This window comes from Acomys minous (assembly GCF_964271855.1).
Source record: "Acomys minous genome assembly, chromosome: 11".
NCBI classification, from domain to species: domain Eukaryota; kingdom Metazoa; phylum Chordata; class Mammalia; order Rodentia; family Muridae; genus Acomys; species Acomys minous.
Window position 1 is genome coordinate 18,159,774 of NC_140492.1, and position 23,442 is coordinate 18,183,215.

Consider the following 23,442-nt stretch of genomic DNA (forward strand, 5'->3'; position numbering starts at 1 on the left):
ACTCTTCCCTGCCCTCTCTGTGTACTCCACCTATAGTCCAGGTTCCAGTCCCTGTATCTGTCACAATTCCCTGCTGGGTGGAGACGGTCAGAAGACATCTATTTTAGGCAAATATCCACTTATAAGTGAGTATATGCAATATGTGTCTTTCTGGGTCTGGGTTACCTCACTCAGAATGACCTTTTCTAGTTCCACTCATTTGCCTGCAAATTTCAAGATTTCTTTGTTTTTTATAGCTGAGTAGTATTCAGCTGTGTAAATGTACCACAGTTTCTTTATCCATTCTTCAGTTGAGGGTCTACCTTGTTTCCAGGTTCTAGCTATTATGAATAATGATGCTATGTACATAGTTGAGCAAATGTCCTTCTTGTATGGTGGAGCATCTTTCCAGTATATGTCCAGAAGTGGTAAAGCTGGGTCTTGAAGTATCACTACTCCAAATTTCCTGAGAAAGTACAAAATTGATTCCCAAAGTGGTTGTATATGTCTGCAGTTCCACCAACAATGGACCTCATCCTCACCAGTGTGAGCTGTTGCTAGAGGTTTTTATCTTAGTCATTCGTATATATGCAAGATGAAATCTCAGAGTCATTTTGATTTGCAGCTCTCTGATAACTAAGGATGATGAGCATTTTCAGGTGTTTTTCAGCCTTTAGGTGTTTCTGTTAAGAATTCTTTGTTTAGCTCTGTACCCCATTTTTAATGGAATTATATGGTTTGGTGATGTTTAATTTCTTGAGTTCTTTATATATTTTGGATATTAGCCCTTTGCCAGATGTACGTTTGGTGAAGATCTTTTCACAATCTGTAGGTTGTCACTTTGTTCTGTTGACAGTGTCCTTTGCCTTATAAAAAGCTTTTAAGTTTCATGAGGTCCCATTTATTAATTGTTGATCTTAAAGCCTGAGCTATTGGTATTCTGTTCAGGAAGTTGTCTCCTGTGTCAATGAGTTCAAAGTTCTTTCCCACTTTTTTTCTAACAGATTAAATGTGTCTGGCTTTATGTTGATGTCTTTAATTTTGTGCACGGTGATAAATATATATCTATTTGCAATTTCTACTTGTAGCCATCCAATAAGACCAGCACCATTTATTGAAGATGCTATCTTTTTTTCCATTGTATGGTTTTAGTTTCTTTGTCAAAAATCAAGTGTCCATAGGTATATGAATTTATTTCTTTCTTCAATTCAATTCCATTGATCAGACAGCCTATTTCTATGCCAGTAATATGCCATTTTTATTACTGTTGATCTGTAGTACAACTTGAGATCAGGGGTGGATATTTCTCTGGATGATCTTCTATTGCACAGGATTGTTTTAGCTATTCTGGGTTTTTGTTTTTCTGTATGAAGTTGATAATTGATCATTCTAGGTCTGTAAAAAATGTTTAGGTATTTTCATAGGGATTGCATTGAATCTGTAGATTGCTTTTGATAAGATGATCATTTTTACTATATTGATCCTCCTGATCCAAGAGCATGGGAGATCTTTGCATTTTCTGATATCTTCTTCAATTTCCTTCTTAAAAGACTTGAAATTTTTTCATATAGGTCTTTCCCTTGCTTGGTTAGTGTTACACCAATACACTTTCTGATTTTTGTGACTATTGTGAAGGGAGTAGTTTCCTTAATTTCTTTTCCATTCCATTTTTTATTTAAATACAGGAGAGCTACTGATTTTTTTTAGTTGATTTTGTATCTAGCCACTTTGCTGAAGGTGTTTATCACCTTTAGGAGTTTCTTGGTAGATGTATCATGTCATCCATGAATAATGATATTTTGACTTCTTCCATCAACATTATCAACCATATAAACAAACTGAAAGAAAAAAATGCCATATGATGGCCTCCCTTGATTCAGAAAAAGCATTTGGCAAAATACAACACCCTTTCATGTTAAAAATAATATTACAGAGATTGGGGATACAAGTCATATGCCTAAACACGGTAAAGGCAATATACAGCAAGCCAATAGCTAACGTCAAATAAATGGAGAGAAACTTAAATCAATTCCAATAAAATTAGGGACAAGACATAGCTGTTCACTCTCTCCATATCTCATCAATATACTACTTGAAGTCCTAGCTAGAGCAATAAGACAACTAATAGAGATTCAGGGGATACAAGTTGGAAAGGAAGAAATCAAAGTATCACTATTTGCAGATGATAAAATATTTTTAAAGTCTTTATTTTTAAATAATTAATTTTGAGACTTGTATATAATGTATTTTTATCATATCCACTCACATTTCCCTCCCCCTGCTCCCACTCCCAACATTATACCCTCTCTTTCATTTTAATTTTATTTTATTTTACATATGATTAGTGAGTATGTACATGTGTGGACATTTGTATAATGGCACTAATGCCAGAGACAGAGAACTACTTATCAGACTTAATTCTTTTTTCCACCAAGTGGGTCCCTGGTATCAAACTTGGTTTCTCTGCCTTTGAAGCAATGACAGTTATCCTCTGGATTTTACTTTTCTCAGTACAATTAATTCTTCCCATATGCACATGAGTATGGGCCCATTTACTGTATCATGAGTAACCTTCTAGGGACCACATTCCCAAAGAAAAATGTCTCTCTTTCCCTTAGTAGCCATGAACCTCAAATAGAATCCCAGATAAGGAAAATGAGTCATGAGAGACTCCTGCATCATGAAAGGTTGTTGACTTGCTAGTTCTTGAGATGATGTACAATTGATCACAGCTGCTTTGAACTTGTGAGGGATACAGCTACATCATTTAAGAAGACAACATTTCATGGGACTTCATGGCATCTCCCATTTCTTGCATCATTATGCCTCCTCTTCTGTGATATTCTTTTTTTAATATATTTTATAAATTTATTCATATTACATCTCAATTGTTACCCCATCCCTTATATCCTCCCATTTCCCCTTACTCCTCCTCATGTATATGTTCATAAGGTATCAAGTCTCTTCTTGATAGCCTGCTATCCTTCCTCAGAGTGCCACCAGGCCTCCCCATCAAGGGGACGTGGTCAAATATGGGGCATAAGAGTTCATGTGAAAGTCAGACCCTCACACTCTCCACTCAACTGTGATATTCTTGAGACTTTAGGGGTGTTTAAGGATAAGCATTTTAAGTCACATTTCAGTACTTTGACCAGTTATGAGACTGCAATAACTACTGCCTGCAATAATAGTGCTGCCTCATTCCTTGGTCTGTAGATTCTGCCACCAATTTTCAAAACAGGAAATTCAAGAATGTTTCTATTTTTTCTTTTAATACTGTTACTATTACCTATTGGACAGTTAGTGTACATATTTAAGAATACTCCTATTTTTGCTGTTAATACTGTTCGTGCTACCCATTGAACAGATAGTGTACATATATTAGTAAGCTAGGAGTTTTATTATCTATCTATCTATTTATCTATCTATCTATCTATCTATCTATCTATCCATCTACTCTCATGATAAGTGGAACTAATTCCCACTTAATAAACAAGAAAACTGACTTCCAGAAAGGTTAGTTTATGTGCACAAATCAGTCTTGAATGACTAAATGATACAAAGTTGGGTAGGAAGGGAAGGGGATTATATCAAAGTTGGAAAGTTAGTGGGTATAATCAAGCATGTTGCATGAAACCCTTGAGAACTGATTTTAAAATCTATCATTTAAAATATATCAATATTCAATACTGTTCTCATATTTGAGTCTAAAACCATTAATTCATAATAGAAATTATTCCTTTCAGAGACTACTACCTTTGGTTATTACCAATAAACCCTGAGAACTACAATAATGGCTGGTTTGATAAGACATTCAAGCTGGTACAATATTGGCAAAAATGGCATAGGTGTACCAAGACCATGCTGAGTGGATTTATGTCCAAAAAGACATTACTATGAGGGAAAAAAAGAATGTATAGAGAGAAGGCTAGAACTAAAGAATATAATAATAATAGAAAGAACAAGAGATATGTTGGTCTTTGTAGATGTATAAAATTTGACAATATCATACATGAATAAAAAATACAAAAGTTTAATGCCACTCCACTCAGATAAAACCAGCAAATGCATAGCAATTGTTTCTCAAGGAACACAGGGATACGTTAGTATCTATGCTTTTTATTACCCTTGTCAAAAGGTCTATACCTACCTTTGTTTTATGTGTATTTCTGATTAGTGAGATTGTATTGTGTGTGTATATGCACATGTGTGCACAAACATACATGACTAATAAATAGTTAATTTTGAGTAACTTTTAAAAACACACTTTCCTCTTATTTCTCTTCCGTTTATTTGTTGATTGATTCACTCGAATCCCAGCTCTTTTTCTCCTCTCCTCCTAGTCTTACTATAAAGCACCTCCCCCTATTGCTTCTTCTCAGAGAAGGGGAGGCCCCCAAGGGATACTAACTCACCCTGGCACTTCAATTCAGCAGAACTAAGAGCATCCTCTCCCACTGAGGCAAGAAAAGGCAGCCCAGTTAGGGGAGAGGGATCCAAAGGCAGGCAACAAGTCAGAGACAGCTCCTACTTCCCATTGTTAGGGGACCCACATAATGACCATGATGCACATCGGTTACATATGTGTAGGGGGTCTAGGTCCAGCCTGTTGATGCTCTTTGGTTGGTGGTTCAGTCTCTATGAGCCCCCATGGGCCCAGGGTTAGTTTACTCTGGATGTCTTCTTCTGGTGTCCATGACCCCTCTGGCCCCTCAATGCTTCCTCCCACTCTTCTACAAAACTCTCCAAGCTCAGCCTATTGTTTGGCTATAGGTCTCTGTATCTCTATGGATCTCTGTTCAACAGCTGCTGGATGAAGCCTCTCAGAAGACAGTTACTTTAGGCTCCTGTCTGCAAATGTAGAAGAGTATCATTAATAGTATAAGGGGTTGGCTGTCTTCCATGGAGTGAGTCTCAAATTGGGCCAGTCATTGGTTTGCCATTCGCTCAATCTTGGTTTCGTCTTTAAACCTACACTTCTTGTAGGGAGGACACATATGGGTTAAAGGTTTGATAGGTGGGTTTGTGCCCCACAAGCCTCACCTGGCTACAGGAAGTGGTGACTTCAGGTTCCATATCCTTGCTGTTAGGAGTCTCAGCTGGGGTTACCCCTATGAACTCCCAGGAGTTTTCCTGTCCCAAAGATGCCAACTCAACAATTTCGATTATCTCTCCTGTTACTTTCCCACCACTCCACCACATCCCCTCTCCCCACACCTGATGCACACCTCTTCTCCCATCCAGTTCTCTCCCTCCACCTACTTCAGATGAGTAATTGTTTTTTGAGACAAGGTTTCTCTGTGTAACAGCACTGAATGTTCTGGACTTACTTTGTAGACCAGGTTGGGTCTAGATTCACAGAGACCTGCCTGTCCTGCTTCTCAAGTGCTTGTATTAAAGATGTGTGCCAACAGGCCTGGCTAAAAACAAAAATTTTATGGGGAGTAGTTCTTCTGTTTCTCATATCACTTTAATTTAATGTGACTTAGGAAAATCAATTCAAGTTTAATACGATGATAAAATTGTGATTCTGGATTATATTTGCTAGTTGTTTTCAAAGTAGAGGTCTTTCTGCTTTGTTTTGTTATCAACGGCTTTTGCTTCTGCTCAGAGCATGGGGTGTCAAGGGTCTCAATAACAACTGTGCACTTTTTGAGGGTCTACATTATCTGTGGTCTGCACAGAGTTCCTCTTGTGATCCCAACATAAAACATAAAGCATTTGTCTAAGACAGGATAATAAATTTCTCTGAAGGAGGTATCACCCAGCCATTTGAGATCTCACAGGTCTCAGTTGCTTCTTGGAACTTTCCCCAACACACTTTTGCAAAAAAGATGACAAAGGTTTTATCTATATTCATTTAAATTAGTGCATACATTTTTAGTGCTGTTTCTGAAGCAATCTAGTTAAGAAAGTTTGTAGTATTTCATATTTGAGGCTTCCTCCTCCTCCTCCTCCTCCTCCTCCTCCTCCTCCTCCTCCTCCTCCTCCTCCTCTTCTTCTTCTTCTTCTTCTTCTTCTTCTTCTTCTTCTTCTTCTTTATGGTGAAAAACCTGCTAGCTCAGAGAGGTATAGAAAGCACCCAGCTGACCTCCCTACTCAGCTCACATACAAATGGAGAAGGCCCAAAAGTCTCACTAGCTCAGCTGACATCCCAGGAGGAAGGCCAAAAAGGCCAAGGCCAAAGTCTTGCTAGCTCAGCATCCAAAAAGCTAAAGGCCAAGGAGCTGAGAAGCTCAAGAGCTAGAGAGATAAGAGCCAAAGACCTAAAACCTGAAGAGTAAAGCCCATAGCTAATGCACCAAAGACCCCTTCTACTTCTACATGCTGTCTTAATACACATCAACTCAAAGTCCCTCCTACTCTCTAATCCCTGTCAGCTGGATTCTTGCTCCACCTCTTGACCTAGGGTTAAGTTTATTCAATGCTGTGTACTGATAGCTCTTGGATTAAAGTTATGTATAAGGCTGGCTGAACCACACCTTAATCACCTGTTTACAATAAACAGAAAGTTCTTGGATTAAAGCTCTGTTAGGCCTCAACCACAAGAAATAGATTTACAGTTCAATCTCAGGGATCCCAGTGGGATCAAAGTTACAGCTCACAGTCTCAGGGATCACAATGAGATTCAAATATCCAACAGTCATTTAATGTAACATCAAGAGAATAACAGTGGTTATCATTTTTAAGTTTTGAGATACTAAAAGAATGTCCCCTGAGAAACATTGCCACTTGTAAATTTGAAGCTTCTCATGCCATGTGTTGAGGCAAAAGTCTGATGTTTAAAGGGAGATAAATGGATTAGTATGAAGAAACCTTTAACTTGTGATTTCTTTACTCCATGAACTAAACAGAGCCTTGCCAGGGTGGTGAATTTCAGTGTAAAGATGGAAACTGCATTCCGATGGGGAATCTCTGTGATAGCTACCCACACTGTAGTGATGGATCGGATGAAGCACACTGTGGTATGTTGTATCTTCGTGAAAATACTTTGTTACTTTAGCTTTGTTTTTGGATTCTCCAAACATGGATGGAGGAATACTTATGGTTTTATTGTAAGCCTTGGCAACTGTGAGCCTCCCTTCTGATTTGAGCTTTGAGACCATTTTGGTTTGTAGTAAAACTAACACATAGGCCTCTAAGTTTGTATATGTTGCTTGTTAAACTTATGTGTAACAAATATAAGTCTAGGACAAGGAATTTTCAGTGAGAAAACACATCAAAGACAAAAACAAAACAACAACAACAACAAACAAGAAAACAAACCAGACACCACGGCACCTACCACATTTGCTGTTCTGTTTTGTTTATTGCCTTTTGGAAGAGTACCTGAAAGCATATGATAACTGACTTATCTGCATTTGGTACTTTGTATTTTTCATTCTTATGTATCTTCTACTTCTTCAGCTTACACTGGTTTCAAGCCAAGACTCATTTCAAGTTTAAATCGCTACATAAGTAATGTCTTGTTTTATTGTACATTGTTTTAATTTCTTTAAAAAAAATACACCAGGAGATTGGGATAGATGTGAGGACATCCTATTGGGACCCTAAGTGAGATAAGCAAGGGAGAATGGGAAAATAGAAGGACCCAGAGGGTCCTATAAACCTACAAGAAGAACATCATGATGGGTGGATCTGGACCCAGGGGTTCTGCTCAAACTGTTGCACCAACCAAGGACAATACATGCAGTAAACATTGAACCCCAACTCAGATCTAGCCAATGGACAGGACATTCTCCACAGGTATGTGGAGAGTGGAAACTGACTCTGACATGAACTCTGGTGCCCTATATTTGACCATCCCTATGGTGAAAAGGCCTGGTGGCACTCAGACAAAGGATAAGCAGGCAACCAAGATGAGACTTGATAGATAGCCTATGACCATATAGTCGGGAAGGAGGTCCGCCTTGGTGATATACCGAAGGAAGAAGAATGGAGTGAAAGTGGGAGTGAAGGAGGAACGGGTGGATATAAGTGAGGGGGAAACAATTAATATGTAATCTGATAAATTAATTAAATAATAAAAATAATAAAATTTTAAAAATACACATATTATATGCATTACACTATAAATGTGGTTAAAAAAGAGTCATACATTAAAAACTAACTAGATTTTTTTTCTGAAGAAACTGAATTTTAAAGAAATTATGCATCTAAGGAAGATCACATAAAAGCTAAGGATATTTTTTTTAATCTGAATCTGTTAAGTCAATACCAAACTCGTTTAATGAGAGAATAAAGTAAAACCAATAAGTAAGTGGTGTTTGTAGATCAGATTGCCCTTGTTTCTTGTAACCGTCATCCTATTCTCTGCATTTTTAGTGAGTTTTATCAATGGCACAATGAGCAACAGTGGATTGGTACAGTTTAAAATCCATAGCTTATGGCATGTAGCATGTGCTGAGAACTGGACCACACAAATTTCAAATGAAGTTTGTCATCTTCTGGGTCTAGGGTAAGTTATTATGCTATGTTCTTTTCTTTTATTGTTAATATGTGTAGTGTGTGTATTTGAGAGTATGGGTATGTACATGCCAGGCTGCAGATGTGTAAGGCAGAAAACTTCTATATCTGTTTGACAGGAAATATACTGTTTGCTATTATAACCAACATAGATTCAAAACTGCTCAATAATATACTTGTAAATCAAATATGAACATGTGTTAAGAGGATTATCTAGTATGACCAAGTTGGCGTATTTAAACAGACACAAGTAAATAAATATAACAAACCACATAAATGGACTAAAGAACAAATATCAGGCAATCATCTCAGTAGATGCAACAAAAGCATCTGAGTGCAACCTTTGGAGCCGGTTCTCGTCTTCCACTGTGTGGGCACGGGATATAGCAACTCAGTTAAATTAAAAGTGAGTGGTTGAATCTGTTACACACTGGCTCTTTTCACTCACTTAACACTGAGTTCCCTTTTAACATATTTAATAATTTTTTATATATTGAATTATGTTTATTTTAAATTTATAGATTACATTAGAAAATGCTTGTTAACAAAAGAGAAGAGGAAAAATAACCATCAACCCATGCTCAAATAAGAACTGTGTTAATAGATTTGTAAAAGATATTAATTTTTAAATAATTTCATACACTGCTTTTTGATATTTGTCACTGCCCCCCATCTTCTGTGTGTGTAATAACAATGATCAAAGATGCCTTGAATTTGAAAGAGAGCAAGGAGGGGTATTCAGAAAGGTTAGAATGAATGAAGAAGAAAAGTTAAATGTTGCAATTATATTATAATCTCAAAGATGAAAATTTTGAAAATTAAATTAAGTTGCATTAAATAGCTGAGTTGAAGTGATCTATACAAATGCAAAATAGGATGTACTAGAATGAATGCATGTGTCTTTAGTGCAATTAAATCTTGTAAGTATATTTAGATTATTCCTGATTCAGAAATAGAATCATTAGTGATAAAACTGTATCAGGTCCATGAATGTATAGGTTATGATTTGGGTTTAAATGTTTATATGGCGGAGATAAAGATATGAAAAGAAAATTACTGTAAATATAAATAAAGTGTGCTACCAGAGACTTGAACTCAGCTATACCATATCAGCAGTGGCTTTCAGGGGACTGGCCTGGATTGAATGAATATAAATCAATTCAATAATACTGAGTCATATTTATTCGTGTTATCTCATCCCTAGCCAGACTTCACTGTCTGTTTCATCAGCCTCATTCCCTAAAGATCACAGTTCTTGCTGCAAGACATGGGGATCAAGAGATAGGATCCTCCAGTACATAAAATAAGAGATACAATCTATTACATTAGATACAGTGTTTTTGAGAAAGGTCAGGTACTTGGTTTCTTCTGAAATGATTCAGGTAATATGTACAAAGATGTTAATCATTGTTCCTCGTCATGCTTATTAGTCTCCATAGTGTTTTACAAACTGAAAAAAAACAATACAGTGAATTTAAAAGATGTGTTTGGTACCCTGGGAAATAATTTAGGATCCAATTTATTAAGCAGGTTATTTATGCATTTTGGGTATGAACTGCAGTTCCCCACAGATTTGAGAAAATCACATGAGGACGATTTCATCAGCCTTGACTCCTTTATTTTAAACATGCTAATTCCTTTCCATTTATAGCATGCATAAAAAAGCACTTTGAGTAACATTTTTATATCTTTGGTCAAAGTAAGGGGTTTTTTTTGTTTTTGTTTTTTATTTGTTTGTTTTACATTGAGGTGAGACTTATGCTAAATTTAACAGTGAGTTTTCAATGTGTTTTCTAAGAAACAGATCCACAGTTCCAGCACAATCCATGCACACGGTCCTGGACTGGCAAAATCATTAAAACCATCAAAATTAACAAAAAAGATTAGACAGTTTTACCTTCTCACTCTCAAACCCAGACAAGAAATATATTTGTACCAGTGTTCTTCTACTTCAAGGTGTTCACAAAAACTGAAGTATAAGATGAGTTTTGTCTTTTAAATGCAGTTACCATAAAAAAAAAACTGGAGGAAAAGGAAGGGACAAATGTGCTTATAGTATAATCTCAAAAATAAAATGAAAGATCTCATGCAATCACGTATTTAATTTATTTGTACAATTTGGCATGAGGTATTGAAAGCATAAAATTAAAATTGGCATTTTATACTGGCTTAATATATTGGTCAAAAGCTGTATGCAAGGGATGCCAACAAGTTATCACTTGAGAACTAAAACGGCATAGGGATGATTGCCTATTCTGGTTCCCATATGTAATTTCTGTCAGTGTCCTGAGAATTTTCAAATATGTAGGAAAAGTTTTAATCCATTACAACTATGAACAGAGAGAGAGAGAGAGAGAGAGAGAGAGAGAGAGAGAGAGAGAGAGAGAGAACCCACCAGAACAATATGTGTAGGAGTAGAAAACTAAATACTACCTTTAAACTTGAGTGACTCCTTTTTATTTACTAACTTTTTGTGGAAACAAATATTTTCTATTTCTATTTTTGCTTCTTTTTACTTATAACTTCTATACCATACATTAACATTTTATCACATTTGTCCATTTATTTATTTATTTATTTATTTATTTATTTAGGGGTGGGTGAGAGAGACACATACAGAGAGACAGAGAGACAGAGGGAGATAGACAGAGATAGACAGAGAAATGTTGCTGCTTCACACTTGCTACCATGTCATTCCTTGGGATGGATGGAACTCAAGTTCTCGGACTTCTTCTGAAGCATCTCTGGCTGCTGAGAACATTCTCCAGCCACAGCACCATATTACTTAGGGGAGGTGGAGTGGAAGAAGCTCTAAAACAGTTCTTGTAAAAAAAATTTCTAGTCTAATAAAATGGCTACTTAAATAATTTCAGTAAATTGTGTACTTTACTAAAAGCTTGTAATTTGCCTGACATACAAATTATACCCATTTCCCCCTGCTTTGATATTAAGAATGTATTAGTTAAAAATAACCCAGAACAAATGAGCTGCAGAATGTTGACAGCTTCCAAACATTCATCTCTGACCAATTTACTACCATGTAGGGCTGGTCAAAAGCTGTACACCGGGGCTAGAGAGATGGCTCAGTGGTTAAGAGCACCACCTGCTCTTCCAAAGGTCCTGAGTTCAGTTCCCAGCACAACCACATGGTGGCTCATAACCATCTGTAATGTGATATGCCGCCCTCTTCTGGCTTGCAGGAGTACATGCAAACAGAGCACTGTATACATAATAATAAATCAATAAATCTTTTTTAAAAAGCTGTACACAAGGGATACCAACAAGTTATCACTTGAGAACTAAAACAGCATGAAGATGATTGCCTGGGTATACAGCAGTCCTCTGGCTTAGACACACACAGAGCAAATAAATAAAATTAATTAAAATAAAACCAGTAACCCCTGAGAAAACAAAATTAGGGAGAACCACGCTGTACAAAGCACTCAAGACAGAGTCCATGGGGAACCCTCCCTCCTCGACAAGCTCCTGAGAGCATCATCACTCAGCTGCCTTTTTGGTTGATGTGCCAGCAGTTTGTTTTCATCCCAATGCTGTTGCTTCTGTTAGATAATAGAGTGCAATGGCAGGATGGACCCATTGATATCTCTCTCTCTCTCTCTCCCTCTCCCTCTCCCTCTCCCTCTCCCTCTCCCTCTCCCTCTCCCTCTCCCTCTCCCTCTCCCTCTCCCTCTCCCTCTCCCTCTCCCTCTCTCTCTCTCTCTCTCTCTCTCTCTCTCTCTCTCTCTCTCTCTCTCTCTCTCTCTCTCTCTCTTGTCCTGACTATGGGACATTGCACAAAGGAGGAATTGATTAGGCAAGACAACTTTCCTGTCAACATTTCATTGCTTCTTTGCAAATGTCACAAGGGTCAGAGAACTGAGGTTACAAAAATCTAAAATTGTTGCGTTTGCCTCATCTTGAAAAGTTTTCCTAGGTGAGTGGCAGGTGTGCTGCTGTAAATGTGGTAAACGGATGAGATTTGCACCTGAAATATGTCCAGTTCAGACATAGTGTTACGTAACTGCTCTGCTTGCTGCAGAGCCTGTCAGACTATAAGATACTTTGTCTCGGACTCTCTTCCATCCGCCATTCCCCTGTCAATAAAAGTCCTGAACTCTTTCCTGCCAAATCAATCCCTTCTTACCCTCCATTCGGAAGAAAAGAAAGACCTTCATTCTCCAAAGGCCTTTTCAACTTAATCCCACCTGGCTCTATTCATTGCTTAAACCTTTTGGGGTGTGAAATGAGCTACAGTGCCCGGCTGCAGTCCTTGCAGCATGCATTATTATTCCTTCAGCTTTAGTGTGTCCAAAGGCTTAAAACATCTCTACCTAAGCTCTTGCTGCAGGGGAGAATCCTTATCTCAGCAAATGCAGTCTGAGTAGCAAGACAAAAGCGAGGCAACCTAAGCAGGGCTTCGTAGAGCAGCTGAAGACCCAATACCATCTCAGCAGCCCGGGGATATCCTTTTTCCTCTCCCTAGAATTTCCTTATAAGTATATTTTTATATTCCATCTGTGGCCTAAGAAGTAATAATGTTTGTATGTATACACTTCTCTTCTCACATAGAATAGACTTCCTGAAGTCAGGAGAGCCATTTATGGGTATATAAACCATAAAAATGATAATAATGGTTTGGAAAAAGTTTGCAGGAGAGAATGATACATAAACAAAGCAAAGCTATATGGTAATCTTTGTGATGCTAAATCTCTAGTCATCTCAAACAGTTGTGGAAGTGGGAACATATATATGTTTTTAATTAGTTATAATCATCAAAGATTGATTCTCTGTGATATAACTAAGAAATATGCCATGCTGGTCCTCTTGACTCAATTTGTATCAGTTATGACAATTTTTTTTCAGAAATAAACAATGATATCACAAAGAGTAGCTAATATCTTATATTTTATGTATTTTTATTGTCTTGTTCCTTGTTAATTTATGGTTTCTCTTAAACTTGTGTTGCTTCATATTCTGTTTATTGTGAGTTAAACAAAAAAATATGTCCAGAAAGAAAGGATAAATTTAAGTTGTCAGGATTTTAAATCAAAATGCTCTACCTCTAATTAAGGTCCCAAATCTAATATACAGTACTTACACAAAAATATGTATATGAAATGAGAAACTGGAAAACATTTAGGTTTCTGATGTCAATATTAAACAAAAAAATTGCTTATGTGAATATTTTATATATATGTTGAAAACATACATTGTTTTCTAGCAAACTACAGATGGTATGATACTACATTCCTCTTTTTCTTGCACTCAGACTGAAACTGGAGTATTGAAAGCTCAAGGTTAACTTGGGATGTACAATGAGACTGTTATCAGTCTGATATATGTAGCAAAACTCTAAAAATAACTACGTAATTAAGTGCGGTCTGTTTCCTTGTCTTCTTTTCATGTGAATCACATAGAAAAGAATGGTATAATATAAGTTATTTTTATGTAAATTCATATCTCTACTTCATCTTGTGGCAGCACCAACATCATGGAACATTATTTTTGAGATTCCTTAGGGAAGAGCATGCATCCATTACTCTCAAAGGCCATGCTCCAGCCTTCCTTTCATTTAGAATACATGCATTAAAGTCATTAAGTACAGTCTCAGATGTATCACCAATAGCAGTTATATAATAAATAAAGTAGGTTAAAATCGATAAAACTAATAATTTAATAATTTCTATTTGTATTTAAATTTCTACAGTTGTTGATGGGTCCCTTCAGGACATAGCTTAAGGAATTGGCAAAGAACAGGGAAACTAAATTGCTTAATATTCTTCATGCCTTCACATGCCTTCACTAGATTTTAATGAACAGGTCTTGATGTTCTCCATTTTATGCATTAATTAAAGCAGATTCAAGTAGCTAGAAATAAAGTTGGAAGTAAAAAGATAGGACCTTGCACAACTATAATAAACAGAGCTTGGCTTTCACTATGACCTTGTTCCCTTTCCACATATAGCAGATATTAGAATATCTGAACAGTTTGTTACTACAGCATGCTGGGCCTGCACCCTGACTCTCCGATCCCATTGATCTAAAGTGGTTCTGGTTAGTTTATGTTTTTTAAATACATTTTCTGGAGTGAAAGCTGCTTCTGTTGGACAAAGCACTATGAGAATGTCTCCTGGAAGATAAATGATTTAGAAAACTACCTAGAGAAAAAAAAAATGCTCAAAGGTGACAGACCTTAGGCGGAATACGCAGGTGTCATGTGAGTGAACAGGAGAAGAAAGCCGACTGAACGGGAGCTTGGAGAGTAATTCTCACCGTGGACTTTACCCTCCCGACAGCAAAGTGTACTGATCAGTTCCAGTCTGAAGCCTGATGCCAACATGAACAAATAAAGCCTCCTTACAATCAGGAGGCCTGGTACTTTAAGTTGCTGTGATGACTTCTACCAGAAGCCACACACTGATAAAATTCAGAGCTCCTGATCTACTCACTCTCCCCCAAATGCCTGAGAGTTCACCCATAGCTATTTTATAATGGAAAAGAATTTTATGACTACAACACCCTTACCATTCTATGCTCACTTCTGCCTTTTTGTCCTAAGCTTCAGCAAGTACACTGAATATATCTATTTAAATAAAATAATTCTTGGCCTGGGATGGTAAAAGGAAATAGTGCAATCTCTGAAAATAACAATAGCAAGGCTTGTCTTTGTTTTTGGTAAATCTACTTAGGACTTTATTAAAGGAAAATTAATGGCTCTGTGTTCTTTCATTAAATTTATCTGCTTATCAGATGAAAGTGAAATATCCCAAGCCCTGGGACATTAGCCAGAGCCTCCACACAGCCAGCTTCCTCTTCAGTGGCTGGGAGACATCAAGTGAACACTCAGTCGGCTGAAGACATTGGAAGGAAGGGGAGTTACCCTGTGAATATTGTTCTTTTCATTGGTTATAATAATTTTAGACATTCTCTGTACACCCCAACACACTGTTATTGTTTGCTGTCGTTCAGGGAAGACACTGAATATTCTGGAGAAGCAACAAGCAGGCCCAACATGTCATTTCAGGAGATAGGGACCGTGTTGTTTCCTGACAGCCATGTATAACAGGAAAATCAGGATGTTTGGACTCCAAAGGCAAACATTATTATTATTAAACTGTTGGGGATTTGCCACATGAGCATTGTATAATTTTTAACTGTCTTTCTCATCTTCAGTGCTCATCCTGCTGACTCTCAATTTTATTTATTTATTTATTTATTTATTTATTTATTTATTTACTTTTTTTTTTTTTTGAGACACGGTTTCTCTGTGCAGCCTTGGCTCTCCTGGACTTGCTCTGTAGACCAGGCTAGCCTCACACTCACAGAAAGTGGCCTGCCTCTTCCTCCCTGAGTGCTGGGATTACAGTTTGGGCCACCTTGCCCAGTGCTTGACTCTCAAATTTAAAGACAGAGTTTTATATCAGCATTTAGATTACGGTTCTCCTCTTCCCTGGGGACTTGATGGCCACCAACTCCTGAGGCAAGAGGAATGGAATAAGAGACACAGGGCCTGGAAGATCAGACTCTCTGGGAACCACTTCAGGAGCTAGTTCAATTTTACTCAGGAAGAACAAAAACCTGGGAAGTGAGTGTGGGGCTTCCGAGACAGATGTTCATAATTGGTTGGAATCAGACACTTTAAGGATGCTTATTTTACATTTGGCAACATGCTCCTGTCATGTGAGCAGGAACACAGAACCTAATTATCCTATAGGCACAGAGGCAGGAGAGCTAGCAAGGAGAGGTGTCAAGGGCCATATATCAAATGTGGTTAGGGGCATCTATGTCTAAAGACACTCTCCAGATAGAGTCAGGCAGAGATGCAAAGGCCCTACTGGGAAGAGAGAGTCCTGCACCTAAGCTGAGCTCAGAATGTCTATCCCAAGCAGGAGGACACCAACCTCAAACAGCAAGCTTCTTCCAACAAAGATCTTGAATTAATAAAAGAATGTGAAACAAAACTGAGGATTGAAAGTTAGGTTTCTAGCTAAATGCTAACGTACAAATAGAGATAATTAAGAGAACTTTTTCCTAAGTCCCACAGTAGATGTTGAAGATAGTTCAGGTTGTAACCTCGAGGATTTGATGCCTTTTTACATGGAGGTGTCATTTGCCACCATGTGGTGGCTCACCAGTTGGCGACTGCAGATCTAGGCTCTCAGAACAACCACATATATTCTACCTTCGAATTAGGAGTAGTTTGACTTTAAATTTAATGAAATATCAAAACCACAAAGAAATCTGATTTGAAAGCTAATTTCTGAAAATGTTATTTTTCTATGTAGTCCTTAGGTGATTTCATTCTTGAAATATTAGTTAAACTCAATGAAAAGAAAGGCACTGCATTTATTTTTATCTTATTCAATTTTTACTCAAATTTTAGCTGTATTGACCCATTGAACTATTCACATACATTGAAAATAACACAGAAAAAAAAAAACAGAAATACATCCTCAAGTGCTAAAGATATTTCCCCAAAATTCACATTTCATGTCATTAGTAATAATTCTACTAATGGTCTATAGTAGTTCTTGGTATTAAATTTTATATATATTCTTCTCTCATAAAATACATTCCAATCACAGTTTTCCTCCCTCTACTCCTTCCAAGTCATTACATAATTTTTTAAAATTGCATGATTGAATGATTTAAAATTTAATATATTTTGTTGGTTAATTTTATCTCTGTTTCTATGTCATTTTTCTTACCTTAGGAATGCAAACTCATCAGTGCCAATACTCTCTACTGGAAGTGGCCCATTTGTGAAAGTAAACAAAGCCTCTAATGGCAGCTTGATACTAATACCTAGGTGGGTACTAATATGTTTTATCTTCATTTGGTACATAGGACTAGATAGGAAATATCGTGAACACAATAATATGTCAGTGGAACTAGATACTAACCACATACATGTTAAAGCTGTTCAATGTGTGTGTGTGTGTGTGTGTGTGTAGTATCTAATTGATCTTTTCTGATAGGATTGACTGATCCTCATTTTTATGCAACAGTCTAATGGAATACATCATTAATGTTCTGGCATACAGACAATGAGATTATATACCTAATACTATTCTTATTCTTATATTCTAAAGCCCTAAATATCATGAAAAAAATTGTAAGTCTTAGAATAAATAACATCAATGCTCCTCAGAAAACCATGAAAAGACAAACAATTAGATGAGAATCAAATATAATGTTTCTCAGCAAATAAAATGAATGTCATTTAAAATCATATAATTAGGCCTATTTTATATCTTTCTTAATAGTTTAAATATGTTTGCTCTTTCTTATAGCCATTTTGTGGGGCATTAAAAATCATCTTCCTTTCTCAACTCAAAAGTATGCCATGGGTAGATTATGTAATTTCTCATATTTAGGCATTAATGGTAATTTTTGTCTGAAATTGATGAGATTGGCCTCTGATTTTTATTATTTAACAATAGTCAAACTGTGGATGAGAAATGACTGCAAGGAAACATCAAAGTTGCACTCTAAGAATTAACATCCTATTATCGACGTGTTTTGTTTAACAGACTGGATGTTAAAAATAGCATCGTCTGATTCCACTCTTCATGAAAGTCAGCACTCCCATAAGCTCAAGTAATAAGACAAATTTGTAAGGACTATATTTAATATCAATGGAAGGACCTTGCAGATTAGTATCTCATAGCAGTGTTGACTGATATTACGAGTCTCACTGGGGATGAACCAAACCAACTGAAAGTTTTCACTCAGGTTTCCCAAGATGCTTTCTACAAGGCATTCTGAAATTCATAGCTCTCCAGTGTGTTGAGAACTTTAACTATTCATTTGTCATAGAGGTAAATAATAAGAGGAAAAAGAAAAATAATTTAAAGTCATTCAAATTAATTGAGCGCCTGTTTTAGAGAAGGACCACATCATTCTATTCGTATGAGATGGTGACACTGTCAACTAATACTAACACCACTCTTATGTTTACATCCATGATATTTGAAAAAAAAAAGACATTGTACAGATGCACTCTTTGCCTTTCTTTCCCTAAAAATGTCAATTACCTAAATGTCTTCAATCCATTCCTTAATTGGCCACATTATAATGCACTGGAAAAATGAGACATATTGATTTGTTCATTCTCTTAGTAAATTAATATATGCTTTGATTTATTTGTTATGTAATTATGATATTCAGTGTCATATGGAAAAGAAAGGGTACTCTTGGGAGCATCTTTGTTCTGAGTTGTAAGGAAATTAAGAAAGAAGTTACCAGGTAAAATTTGAAATTTCTTATTTAAATTGTTAAAAACTATTAAGTGATTCTGTGCTTGATTAAAAAAAAAATCAAGCATTGTTTGCTCTTTATAAGACCAGTAAACGTGTCTCAGAAACCATTTTGCATATGGATTTTTATTGATGAGTACTGTAGTTGTGAAAAGCGTATGTATGAGATTTGAAAATATCTTATGAGCCATCATATAAACTAGTTTTCAGTGAAACACTGGTGGACATCAAAAGAAAATTTAATTGAGATTTTGAGCCATTTTATAGAGACATATAATCATACTGGTTGTTAACAAAGTGAACTTTCTTATATTTCTACTGAAATTGTCTTCTTATTAAAGGAGAATATCAATAATAGAATGTAAGTACATGTTCTTTTACATAAGCTTTCTCAGACACATTCTTAAAACATTGAGTTCTTTGAGTGTATTATATTGTTTTGTGTTTTTACAAAACCTTTCCCAAAGTCAGAGTACCTAAGCAACATGCACACCTCATTTAGCTAAGCACATAAGTGTAAAACATTTAATTCCATGTGTGTGCACATGTATACAAGTATGTGTGTTACCTCAGCCCCAGCAGAAAAATAGCATGAAGTGTTATGATTCCTGATGCAACACTGACCTCTGCTGGTTGGATTGTATAGCACCTTTAAAGAAAATTTCTTTATGTAAGCTTTTGGAAAATCAGACTTCAAAAGTATAGGTGATATGTTTTCAACCTACTTGTAGGCCTGCTCACTGTTTTATAGCTTCCATGCACGTCTGCCTCATTTATGAGCAGAAACTGCACTCCATTCTGAATTATTTTTGCTGAATACAGCCACACAGAGTGGGTCATTACAAAACTTGGTGCTATTGTGCCTAAGGTCAGATAGTAGGGGAAGAGAGGTGTCTCCATCTGAGGAATGAAGGGAGGGGAGACAAAGGATCAAGGGAGAGGGTAGGGCCAGGAGGAGATGAGGGAGGGGCCTGCAATCTAGATACAAAATGAACAAATTAAAAATATATTTTTTTTTATTTTCTGGCTAATAAGAATAGAAATAAAAATCATATGCTGATATTTCTTTAAAAATATAATCTTTAGTAAGCATGTATTATCTAGTAAAAATTATGGAGCTAAAAAAATCAATTTGTGTGACTCTTATCATCTTATCCAAAACTGAAAAAAATTCAACTGTGATATGTCATATCCCTTTGGTTAAAGGGAAACACATTGAACATAAGATTTGGTGCTACACATGGTTTTCGACATATACTAGAGGTACTGAAACATGTTCCCTAAGAATGAGAAAATAATGAAATCCAAGGTTGGCAGTATCTATCATTGATCCAATGTTACTCTAGGTTTAATTCCTGATAATAATTCCAAAGCAAATGTTTCTCCTAATCTTCATGAAATTCCAAGCCATTGTCTTCTGTTACACACATATTGTTACTAAATAGTTTTCCTAAATCACATGAAGAGTAAGTGGTAAGAATGTACAAACAGAGCCGGGTGTGGTGGCGCATGCCTTTAATCCCAGCACTCGGGATGCAGAGGCAGGCGGATCGCTGTGAGTTCGAGGCCAGCCTGGACTACAAAGCAAGTCTAGGACAGCCAAGGCTACACAGAGAAACCCTGTCTCGAAAAAAGAAAAAAAAAAAAAAAGAATGTACAAACATCCCTATATGACATTTAAGTGGGTCCTTTTCTTCTGTGGATTTCTACTTTTCCTGAGTTTTAGATCTGGTACATAGATTTCAATGTTTATTTATCTAACAAAATTTATTTTCTGTTATAGTCTACGGTGCTCACAAGATTCCCTGATTCTGTTACAATGTAACCATAAATGTAAGTTTTTTGTCACCCTTAAAGCCTTCCATTTAAAATTCCAGACAGAATTTTATGTCACTTGAAGTTAGTCACCACTTCAATTTTCATGCCCAAGCAAATTATCAAAAACAAAGGTATATATATACATATCTTTTCTTTGGTTATTTTGACAGCATGTGGGGAAAAAATGGTGACCCAGAATGTCGGCCCGAAGATCATTGGCGGAAGTGATGCTCAAGCAGGGGCGTGGCCCTGGACTGTGGCTTTGTATTACAGAGAAAGTTACAGAGAGAAGCTGGTCTGTGGTGCATCTCTCCTCAGCCATGACTGGCTGGTGTCTGCTGCACACTGCGTGTATGGGTGAGTAGGAACGTGAAGGGCCCAGCTGTGTATGATTCAAGTACAACGGTGAGCCAAAAACTCACCATCTCCAAAGACTGACTTGTAACAGTGGCTCCATGTTCTCCTCATGCTAATAAAGACATAGCATGCATATTGATCAAGGAGTTAGCAAAGCACAGTGTAAGCTGGAAAATGGAGGAAACATGAGAAAAACTCTCAAGATGGAGGGGAGGGGAGGAATAACAAAGATATGAAAAAACTGTTGAAATAATCTATGAGCTTTTGTACGGACATCACACAAATGGAGCAACGGTCAAAATAATTGTTATAAAATGTGTTGGTTTGTCCTCTGGCCTGTCAGAAAATGAGCCAATTTTCAGCTAATACGCTCTGTGCATGTTCCCCTAACCCAACCAGGGAAGTGATCATGTATTGTGCATGGCCCACTCCCCCAACAAGGAATGGTTGAATGCCCCATAATCTGTTTGTCTTCTGTTTTGTTAGCTATGAGTGTCTGATAGTTGTTAGTTGACTTGATAGGATTAATTGTCTTCAACTTCACACCTACCAAAACCTGTATGTAGTTGTTCTTAATTAAAGCTGGTTACCACCTTGTCTACAAGATCGTCTTAGGTCCCTTTCTTGAGATAGATGAAGGCTTCCTTGGAGATTACCTTTCAGTTGCCTGTATTAGAAACAAGAGTGTGTTAAAAAATGAAAATAAAACAATAGTACTCAGATATGTTTCCTGTGAGATTGGGATGGGGGTCACAAAATCTAGCTAGTTGGCATGTTGACACTGACCTTAATTCTCAAAGCTTGCCTCTTACCAGGACCTATTGGTGTCCTTGTATACAACTTCAAGTTTTTAATTTCTCATCCCTAATGTCTCTGCCTTCACTACTTGGTCCTAACATTCCCTTTTAACTCTAGCATCCTTTTTAACTTCTATGAGCAACTGATGGTTTCTACCACGGCCCCTTTTCCTTTACAACCTATAAAAAACTATTTCCTACTTCAGCAAGGTATCCTCTAGCAAACAGGGTCATCTTGGCAGACACAAAAGAGCATCTCTTTTTGTAAGCCCCAATCATACCAGGAAAATATTTTTATTGCATTTGTGACATAAACTTTTCAATCATGTTCCATTAAATTATGTATAAATTGTTATTTAAATATACTATCAACTCATTAAATCAACTACATAAAAATAACATTTTTATCTAAACAGATGGTAAACATTTAAAATGTAGAATTACTATTTATTGAATAATAATATTGTGGCTTAAAAGTTTGTGAGATAAGTACCTTGTAATGACTTAAAGCTCGGATTGAATATATGCCAATGCCACATATAGCTAAAATTTAGAACTAATCTCTACATATAACTTTACTTTGTAACAGGAAAGAGCAAAATTCGTGTCTAATTATAGGATTTATTTCCTCTCTTTAAAAGTAGTCATTCCTAATTCAATGCCTTGGGCATGGGAAGAGTAAATGGAGGGATATGAGAGGAAAATGGGAAAATTAATCTTCTGGACCCAAGAAACTGGTCATCTACTTTAAGACAAGGAATGCCATCTTTAGTTACTTATTTTAATTCTCAATGAGATCATAAAAGAAAGAAAGGGTCCTCCTAAGATATATGGGAATCTGATACAGACTTGATAACCTGCATTCAAGAGCTGAGTGGGCACTGTCTTCCACAATTTTATCTATGGGGATTAGGGTAAATCTCCCTATGACAGCAATAAACACTGAGAAGGAACTGTGGGCTCCGATTTGCAGGAGGTAGATCTACTAACCTGGTTAAAATAGTTAAGCTGTCCTATCAATATGGACATTGAGAGTTACTAGGTGTATAAAAACACGTTTCTAGACACTCTCAAGGAAGATAGGAAGGTACAGAAAGCATGAATAGTATCGAGTCCACCTGCATCTACAGCCAATGGCACCTTACTGACTATAAACTCAAAATCCGACCCACAGACATCTGGAGAGCTGGGGCACTGGCCAGATGGTAGATTGGCTAACCAGTTAGTTTTCTGGGGAGCCATCCAAGGTATTGCTCCATCTGTCCCGATAGCTCTCTGGTGTCATTCATTGGTGGAATATTAAGGTAACTAAATAATAGCCCCTCTCGTAGTGATCTCCCTCAGCCCTGCTGTCTTCTGACAATTATATTTGATCTGTTTCCTCATACGTCATAAGAAATAACTACAGCAGATATGTGTTCCTCATCTACACTAAATATTTCTTCACTGCATTTCTATCCTCATTCTTTAGAGCAAGTTACAAGTTGATGATCTCTGTCATAACTGTATTATAAATAATTTTTAGCTGAAGATTTGGTCTTTTCTGCTGCATATAGTTTGATATTTGTCAGCAGTATTGCAATATTAGCCCCAGGTTTGGTAAGTTCCTCTTTAACATTGTCACAAAACAAATGATTTTTAAATGTCAAGTAGACCTAGAGCAGCATTAATGACATCTTCCAATTATATTTTGTATGGATGTACTTTTCATAGTTCAATGATACCAATATAGTATCTATTCAAACCACAAATGCATAAAGGAATGG

At 36.7% G+C, this 23,442-nt stretch overlaps 1 protein-coding gene across 1 annotated transcript in view; it reads left to right on the forward strand.

Moving 5' to 3' along the window:
• Positions 1-23,442, forward strand: part of TMPRSS15 (transmembrane serine protease 15) — a 116,228-nt gene that overhangs the window by 79,407 nt on the left and 13,379 nt on the right. The window contains exons 19-23 of the mRNA XM_084800315.1: positions 6,834-6,944; positions 8,305-8,437; positions 17,159-17,254; positions 20,488-20,537; positions 20,693-20,879. Coding sequence (XP_084656441.1) covers positions 6,834-6,944; positions 8,305-8,437; positions 17,159-17,254; positions 20,488-20,537; positions 20,693-20,879 — 577 coding nt within the window. The remainder of the gene's footprint in view (positions 1-6,833; positions 6,945-8,304; positions 8,438-17,158; positions 17,255-20,487; positions 20,538-20,692; positions 20,880-23,442) is intronic.